At 57.7% G+C, this 9,176-nt stretch overlaps 1 protein-coding gene and 1 pseudogene across 1 annotated transcript in view; one reads left to right on the top strand and one right to left on the bottom strand.

Moving 5' to 3' along the window:
* Positions 1-9,176, bottom strand: part of ADARB1 (adenosine deaminase, RNA specific B1) — a 66,463-nt gene that overhangs the window by 22,472 nt on the left and 34,815 nt on the right. Inside the window, exons 5-6 of the mRNA XM_025040313.1 lie at positions 3,327-3,401; positions 2-65 (exon numbers count right to left, since the gene is read on the bottom strand). Coding sequence (XP_024896081.1) covers positions 2-65; positions 3,327-3,401 — 139 coding nt within the window. The remainder of the gene's footprint in view (position 1; positions 66-3,326; positions 3,402-9,176) is intronic.
* Positions 7,983-8,101, top strand: LOC112471665 (annotated as a pseudogene).

Genomic DNA, 9,176 nt, shown 5'->3' with positions numbered 1-9,176 from the left:
GCCACCGTCCCCGGGGGGCGCGCGGTCCACACTGCCGTTTTCCTGAGCATCTGTGCTGCTTGAACCTGCGGTGCCCAGAGAGAGCAACTTACAACGCCTTCGTTGCAGGATCTTGTAAATGCAAAATTTATAGATTCCTTTACCTCTTTGTAACTGGTCAAGTGATGTGTGTTCTCAGTTCACGCCCCCGTGCCGGCCACGAGGACCAGCCTGAGCTCTGCTAGATCCTGGCTCCTCCCGCCTCTGCTGTCTGTCGCCCACTGACCTCGCTCGGAAAGGGGGGCTCTGAACATTCTGAAGCACCTCGACACTGCTCGAGCTTACTGAACTGCGGGAGGATGACTCGGCCCGGGGGACCTCACTCAGCAGGTCTGGGATCGGTGCTGCATGAGTCAGTGACCGTGGCACTTTGCCCCTGGTCAGTGTCACTTGCTCTCACTGGGCTTTGAACCGCAGCATCTCCCTTTAAACACGGGCGCTCACAGGCTGATTAGCTCCTTGGGTCTAAAATATTTGATCGACATGTGCCGTGCTAGTTTTGGTTCGTGAGTCAGTCTCAGAAACCCGCCTCTGTAGCTACGTGAAGTGTTCTGGCCTTTCGGGCTTTACTTTTGAAGGAAACAGCTTTATTACTAGTGTTCGTTTCCAATTTTTTCACTATACGTGGGGGCCGATTTACCTCTGAATCCTTAATACATTTCATGATAGAAAAAATATATGAGAACGAGATGTAGGAACATCTCGTTGCAGGTGGGCTACAACTTCATAACTAAAGCTGGCAATTTTGTCTTTTTTCGATGGATTTTATTTGATGGATTTGCCAAATAAGTTGGTTATCCTACCTTTTAAAGGTAGTTTATATTTGCAATTAATAAAGACAATTTTAGAACTCTAAAAGTTCATGGCAAATTATGATTTTACTTTCAAAAATGGGAATAAAAAAGCATTTACTCTCTCTGCTGTTGCAAGCTTTTTAAAAACACGAGCTGTGACTCCTTGTTTTCTGCCCTGTCCCCAGAGGCTGGCGTGAGCATGAAGCCGGGGCGTCACGATGCTGCTGACGTGACTGAGGACCTACGCCAGCTTCCACAAATCCACAGTCTGTGAAGGGATCAAGATGTTCTAACGACTGTGGAGCGAGTTCCAGGCGGCCTGGGTCTACGTCTACTTCCCCATGTAAAGGCAGACCCGCCATGTCACGCGAGCTGCATGACTGAAAACGCCAGTCAGCCCCACCCGTGGGAGGGCCCACGGGACGTCGGCCACCAAGGCCACAGGGAAAGCTCCTGCCTCTGCTGGGCCGTCACCATTCGGTGAGAGGTAAGGGATGACCCCGTCCTGCGCAGAGGCAGGTGACGGACTCTCTCTGCCCCAGCGCCCTCCCCTGTCCTGACACACACACCACTTCTCCCAGTTGACAAAGCTGACGGAATAGACACTAAATTTCCATTTATAACATCCTCCAGCAAAAGCTCGATAGGTTACTCCTTCGGGAGCTCAGAGGAAGCAGAGGCCCACAGGGCAGCGTGAGGCAGGGTGGAGGAACCAGCAGCGAGGCCACCGCAGACGGCCCCTCGGGCTGCGCCGCGGAGCCGGGGCCCGCCGGCAGCCACGCCGCCTGCCACGCAGCTGGTGCCTGCAGCCTCGACGGGGCCGGACGCTTCCCTTTAAGAAACAAGAACGGTCAGGACAGGGTCAGCCGTCTTGAGAAGATAAGACAAACACGCCTTTGACAGCACAGTTCGCACGCGTCCTAGTTCGCGCGTTTCAGGGGCACTGCAGCGCCACGCGTGTCCCGTCTCACTAAGAGTGCGACTGAGGGAAGAAAAGGCAGACGTTAAAACTGGAGAGCGGCACCCGCTGCCACAGCTTCTAGACAGAGGCTCCGCCTCGCACGTCACAAATGCGGGTGTGGATCGCAGCGGCGTCCCTGTCACTTTCAAACCGACAGAGAGACCGGGCACCGCGCAGTGTCAGCGCAGGAACCGGCAGCTCGTCTCCCAGGAAGATCACTCAGCATCCTTCATCTAAGTTTCTGCAAGGTCGGTCTGGGGACAGTCACATAATCTATGCTGTGACATTTCCACCCACACCAGGTGGCCGCCGTGGACGGCAGCCCACAGTCCTGACAGAAAGGAGGCTGGGGCACAGCCATGCGCTCGCAGGGGCAGTGAGTGGCGCTGACCAGCGAGAACGTGCAGCTGGCTCTATGAGGACCTCGCGGGCACGCCCGCCTGAGGACGGCACCCCGGGCAGCCAGAGGCCATGCCCGCCCACAGCGGGGACAGCGACGGCCACGTGCCCCTGAAACGGCACACGGGGCCCGACTCCACACGGACAGAACGTCCGCTGTGCGTGGAGCACAGCCCCAGCCCACGGGGCCCCGCCTGCGACAGAGCTCCAGGGCGGCCCGGGAGGCGGGAGAGCCCGCCGGCGAGCCTGTGCTGCCCGTGCAGACCGGCCGACCCCGAGGCCTCCGCTGCCCGGTCCTGGGCGAAGTCGCAGGGGATCGGCCTGGGCTGTGCTCTGGGCATCAGTGACTGCTCTGAGGAAAGGCCACTCGTCCCTTAGACCTGCGTGCCCTCCCTTGGCAGCGACTGAAGTGGGCGTGTACCTATGTCTCAGGGGCGATTCTGCCGACAGCTCCCCGCACCGCGGGGGTGTCTGAACCTTACAATCTGGGACCGAAGGTGACTCGGGAGAGAGAGGGATGTTTGCTGGCCCCTCGGTGGAGGATGGCGTGGAGAGGACAGGCTGGCACAGCCCATACCTCCCCGTCCCCTCCGTCTCTCCCCGCCAGAGAGGACGGCGTGGTTAGGGGAAGGTGAGCTGCAGGCCACACCAACCCTAAGGCCAGCAGAGTCCGGAAGCTCAAGGCCACAGACCCGTGTGAGCCCGTGCCTAGAACTCCAGGGGGATCACTGTGTGTGACCGGACGACGTGTGCAACGTCACCCCAGGGGGCCAGGTGTTTCGCACCATCTCATAGGTTATCTCAGGTGTGCACAGACAGACCCTGGCAGCGTCATGAGAACCAGGCCGTGACTGAGCGGGAGGCGTGCAGCTTTGTGGCGTGTGCTCCGGGGGACACGCCCTCCTTCCAGGCATGTGTGTCGCCCGGGACAACAGCCGCGAGTGACAACCCTGGACACGTGGCTGCAAGGAAGATGCCCGCGGTCAACAGGGAATGGACTACAAATCTAGAACAGGCCACTGCGATTAGCCCCCATCACCGGGAACCTGCTTCCCCGCCCGGCTCACGGACCGCGCCGCAGAGACGCGGAGCCTGGGAAGGCGCCCGGCACCACGCGGCAGGCCTGGCCTTACTCATGCTCTCCTCATCGTCCGGGTCCGCGGCGCAGCGCTGCTGGGGGCCTCTTGACCGGCTCGGGCGGCTTCCGTCTGAAAGAGCAAGGAGAGAGCGCTCAGCGGGCCTGGCGTGCGCGTGCCGCGGGGCCGGCCCCCTGTGGAGCCACGAGGTCACCACCGACCGGGGACAACTCAGGGAACGAGGACCCAGCACTGATGTCCCCACCTCCCCCGCACCTGTCACCACCTGGCCCGAGGGCTCTGCTGTGGGAGGCACGATGGAGCGGGGAGGTGCGGGGGTGGGGGCCAGGGAGAGCCCCCCCAGGAGAAAGGTGAGGGCGTGTCTGACCGAGACCCCTCCCGCGGGAGGGCTGAAGACCAGGCCTCACGCCTCAGGGCAGAACCAGGCCGTGGCCGCTAGATCTTTGCCCTGGGCAGACTTTCGGTTTGGGTTACAAACTAAGGCTACACACAGAGGAAGAAAGGCCCACAGCATCTCAGGCGCCGTGAGGAGCATGGCACGTGGATGGAAGCACAGAGCAGGCGCTTCTAAATCCGATCTAATTTCTCAGCCATCGGGAACTTATCGTTTTGTTGGCAGGAGAAACCAGGAGAAATTCTCAAAGAACAGTGACTCCAGTTATCTAGTTGTGAACAAATGTGAGCGATTCCTCTTCCTCTTTCTCTTCCTCGAGTGGCTCCCCTTAGCGAAGGCTGTCCTCACACACACCCTGTACGAGGAATCCTATCCCACTGCAACTGAGGACAAAGACGACTCGCACACTTTGTAGCCACATGTTGCTCTGCACACATGTAAAACTTACATTATACATCAGCTGAAGGCAAACTCGGTATTTTGAAGAAAATGGTGACCAAACGTGCTAACACGTGCACATCTTATAAATGTCTCTCATGTATCGTGCATCTAAAATACAGTTTTGTGACAATTACTTAATAATGTTGAATCTAACCGTTTGCCTGGCGAAATGTTGCTAAACGCTAAATGAGTTTCTGTTTAGAATCTTTCATTCAGGACAGTGCTCCAGATAGTTTTAAAAGCATTGCTGTTTTATGTTCGTTAGTTCCAGATGTGTTTTCTGAAAATCTACTATGTGCAAAGCACAGCGCTGGCACCGCAGACCCTGAAACGCGTCAGAGTCGGCATCAGAGAGTCACTGGGAACACTGTCTGGAGAGCTGATTCGGGGAGGAATGCCAGTCATCTGAGGTGTGGAAAGAGACTCCCTCAGCGTGTAGCCTGAGATTCACTGTGACAGGGCGGCCCGGCGAGGCGGGGAAGCGGACGGCAGGTGTGTGAGGCTGGCGGTGCCGCTGCGGCCGCGGGCCCGGGGCTGCGCGTGTGGCTGCGTCCCTACGTGTTCTGGCACTTCCTGTGGGAAGTGTGCAGAGGGAACCTCGCTGAGATCTGGGGGGGCCCGCGGCTGGAGGGTCCGGTGGGAAGGTGGGCGTGTGCCGGTTAGACCGAGCGTGGGGCGGGGGCACGGGGCACAGCGCGGAGACGAGGCAGGCGGCTGCGGCAGAGCACCGGGTGGCGTGAGGAACGCAACGCAGCACCTCACAGAAGCCTGGCCGTCAGCTCTGGAGGGACAGAGCGACGCAGACCCGTCCGGGGAGCCCGTCTCGCTCGCTCGCTGCGCCTCGTTTGAAGCCATGGCTGGACTCGTGCGGCGGGAGGAGCCCCTTCCTGCCCCAGTGCAGCCAGAGCCCACCCTGGAGGCTCTGAAGGGCAGAGCGGGGAAGGCAGACCTGCCAGCCGAGGGCGACACAGCACGGGTCCCCTGGGTCTCCTTTCTGGGTCCTTACCCCAGACTTGGAGCTGGAGAAGCCGGCAACCTGGAACCACCTACGGATGTGGACAAACCCCCAACAGACGCTGCTCTTCCTGGCAAAGGACCAGGCAAGGGCCCTACCCGCGGGACAGGAAGGGACAAAGCGCCCTGAGCAGCCAGACCCGAGGGGGTGCCTCGACCCCCTGCAACGTAGTCAGAGAGAACATACACACTCCGCACGGAGGTGACAGGTGCCAGTCCCCTCCTGGCCGGGAAGTCAGAGGCCAGGGGACGGTCAGGACTTCCACCCCCCCAGCAGCGTCGGTGGAGGTCCGGTGGGGACCCCGCTTCACCCCTGCCTGGCGACCCCTCCCACAACAGCAGGAGAGCAAGTCAGCTGAAACTCGAGACTTAAGCAGGACTTAAAGTCTCGTAACATAACATGTCTGCACTTCAATAAAAATTCATTCATCATACGGACAGCCAGAAAGATCTCAAACAGAACGAGAAGACGATGCAGACGCCAACCCAGAGATGCCGGAGCTGTCTGAGAAAGGTTTCTACGCAGCCGTGACGGAGAAGAGAGCGGAGGACTCGGACCGATTTCAACAGACTGCGGCGTTAGCCATCGAGACAGCACGGCCCTGCGAGGGACACACACACAGATCCCAGGGAGCAGACGGAGCCCGTGACAGCCGCCCCTCCCCCCGACTGTCGACGGGGCCCGGAGGTGGCTCTGCGGAGCAAGGACAGCCCTGGCACGCACGGGGCCAGGGCCACGGCACGGAGCGCGCGCCTCAGACGCGGACTCGGCACGGGCCAGGGCAAGCGCGGGAACAGGAAACCATCAGACTGTGAGGGACAGGGCAGGGGAGACCCCAGAGACGAAGGGCCGGGCAGGGTGTGGAGACAAGACAGCGAAAGCGTAACCCAGCAAATAAACTGTTTGTTTTTTTTTTTTATAAATTAGACCTCATCAAAATTAGAAATATTTTCTCTGCTGAAGATGAAAAGACAAGCTATTGAGAGAAAATATCTGAAAACCATACGCCCAACAAATGGAATACACAAGAAATTCTCAAAGCTCAACGATAAAACGAACAATCCTACGAGAAAACGGGCAGAAGCCGCGAGAGGCTCTGACTGAAAACGCAGACGGACAGAAAACGCACGGAAAGACGTTCGACAGTGTTGGCTGTTGGAAATGCGACGTCACACCACGTGCGACGCCTCGGCACGCTCACGAGAACGGCCGAAACGAAACCTGTGACGAGCCGGTGCTGGCGAGGACACCGGGTGACCCCTCGCGGCGTGCCGGCGGGGCTGAAGGCGGCGAGCCCCCAGGGAAACGGTTCCGCGGCGTCTTAAAAACCAAACTCGGCGTTTCTCCCAGAGAAACGGAGACCCACGCTCACACAGGGGCAAGGTGCTCTCAGCGGCTGCACACAGCACCTGCAACTGGCGGGACCCCAGCTGCCCGTCCACGGGTAGCCGGTCAGACCGGCTGCGGCACCCATGCCACGAACGCCACATGGCAATAAAAGGGACAAACGGCCGGGGCCCGTGCGGACGGGGACTAGGTCGGTGGTGGTGACACAGAGTGACGGGAGCCATCCTGGCGGCGCTGGGATGCTCCGGACACTGCCCGTATCGGGGTCGACGTCCTGTCTGTGACAGGACACCGCGTAAAGTGGACGTGGTTCTCTTGGTGTTATTTCTTACAGCTACGTGTGACTTGACAGTCTCTCCGATAAAAAACTTGATTAAGAAGTAAGCAGAAGGCACACACGACGTTCACACTTCGCCGGCGACTGCTGTCCTGAGGCGGTGTCCTGGAGGCCCGGGACGCGGACGGGCACGTCTGCAGGGACGCCGACCGCAGGCGTGAGCCGCGGGGGCACCCGGCTCCAACAGAGCTCCCCGAATTTGTACAGCGCACCTGGTCCCCGCTCCCACATATTTAAATCCCGAAGAAAGGACACGGAAATGTCTCACAGTGGACACCGCCCGGCGGGGCGCGGGGGAGGCCAGAAGTGGAAGCCGCTGGCACGCTGCACAAATGCCAGCTCCGCAGGCACCAGAGGGTCCAGGACAAAGCCGAAGGGCGGTGCGTGCGCTCGCCAGCCCGGCCACGGCCCCTGCCCTTCTCCCTGAAAGGCGCCCCGCACGGCCGGGCTGCAAAGACGTGAGATTAAAACCCCGTGAAAAGCCCACAGGGAGCGACTCCAGGAATGGCGGTTAAAGAAAAGCTTTCTTTGGCAGTGACATTCAAACTGACTGTTCACTTTCAGGACGCCCTGAAGCAGGTCGTGGGCTCCGCCCGGGGGCAGCGAAGCGCAGAGCGGCCAGCAGGCTCGGTGTCCAAGGCCTGGGGTGGACATTTCCCTCAGTCCCCATTACAATTCCAACTTGTCTTTTTCTAATGGGACTGGACACGCCAATGCTAAGGTTCACGTGGAAAAACAAATAGGTCTGAATACCCAGGAAAACCTCTGAACTCAGGGAGCAGTGAGTGGGGGCCAGCTCCCCAGACCGGAGACGACCGAGCCTCTACCCGAGGCCGCGTGCGGCCCGTGGACTGAGCTGCCAGGCCCACATCAGAACAGAGGGTGTTCGGTAGAGGTGGTGTCCCAAGGCAGTCACGCACGAGTGAGTGTGCCGTGCAGGAACGGGACTGGACACGGGTGACCTCGAGGAAGATGCGGCTGGTTCACCTGTGTCACTCATTAGTGTCTGTTTGGTTCTCCACAGGTTACTTTTCAAGTTAACAGGATTCGATCAGCAGGGCTGCATTTGATGAGTGGGGCAGGTAAACGGTTACCTGCCGTATTATTCTTTATGCCTTCATGGAGGCTCACGTTGTAAAGCAAAGTATAAAGCACCTAGTCTATGGCCATGCCACTCTGAACGCGCCCAATCCCGTCCGATCTCGGAAGCTAAGCAGGGTCGAGCCTGGTTAGTACTTGGATGAGAGACCACCTAGGAAGACCAGGTGCTGTAGGTATAAAAAAATAAAATAAAATAAAATAATAATAGTAATAATAAGGGATTGTAAGCTGACAAGGTCCTTGCAATCTGTGAGGTCAACCAAGGATTGCCTTGTCTAAAAATAAAAATAAAAATATCTGCACAATGTCCCTATTGGCTTAGGACAGCTCACCTCTCTACGGAGAAAAGCCGTACCCACCCCCTCACCCCACTCCCCGCGGGAGCAAAGGTGTTCTGGAATAAAATGTAATGAGCATGACTCACTTATGGTAAAGACGCACCAGAACTTGAACATCCTCTACCATGCTGGTGAAAAGTGCTACCTTTAGGAATTCACTAGAAATTTATAGATTAAAAATGTTTAAGACAAATGGCAACCTTGACTGAAATTACTAGCAACCTATAACTAGATTTAATCCATTTTACTCTCAGAAAGGATGGTTTGAGGACAATTTTATGTGTTCTTTATGATGTAGGGTTTATTTTTAATGCCACGCTCTGCAAATTTTAAAGAGAGGAGTATTTAATGGAGATGACTCGTGTTGATCTGCTATGAAGCACGTGACCTGCTGACGGCTACACTAACTGCAGCCACAGGAAAAACTGACCGATGACGTGATCACTCTCTAACGAAGGTACCTGAGGTAGCCAAGACTTCCATGCCCCTCAGTGGGCGAATGGTAAATAGACAGGGGCCCGTCCAGGCAGCAGAAGGCTATTTAGTGATACAAAGGAGCGAGCCATCAAGCCACAGAAACACACAGAGGGACCTTAAATGCACGTGGCTAAGCGAGGAAAGCCAGTGAGAAGGCCTCTGACACCTGACCTTCCGGAGAAAGCCAAACCATGGAGACACGAGATCAGGTCGCCGGGCCCGGAGGGAGGGAGGAGCGCATGGGGCGCTCAGGGCCTCCAGGGCGGGAAGTACTCTGAGTGACATTACCACGGTGGACACGTGCTGTCATGCGCCTGTCCAAACCTGTGGCACGCACGACACGAAGGGCCACCTAACGTCAACTGTGGACTCTGGTGACAATGTCAGAGCCGGTTCACCTCTGGCAATGGGTGCACCACCTGGTGGGGAGGTGGAC

The sequence above is a fragment of the Pteropus alecto genome, unplaced genomic scaffold, assembly GCF_000325575.1.
Source record: "Pteropus alecto unplaced genomic scaffold, ASM32557v1 scaffold339, whole genome shotgun sequence".
Taxonomy (NCBI): Eukaryota; Metazoa; Chordata; class Mammalia; order Chiroptera; family Pteropodidae; genus Pteropus; species Pteropus alecto.
This window is presented reverse-complemented; position numbering and strand designations above follow the sequence as displayed.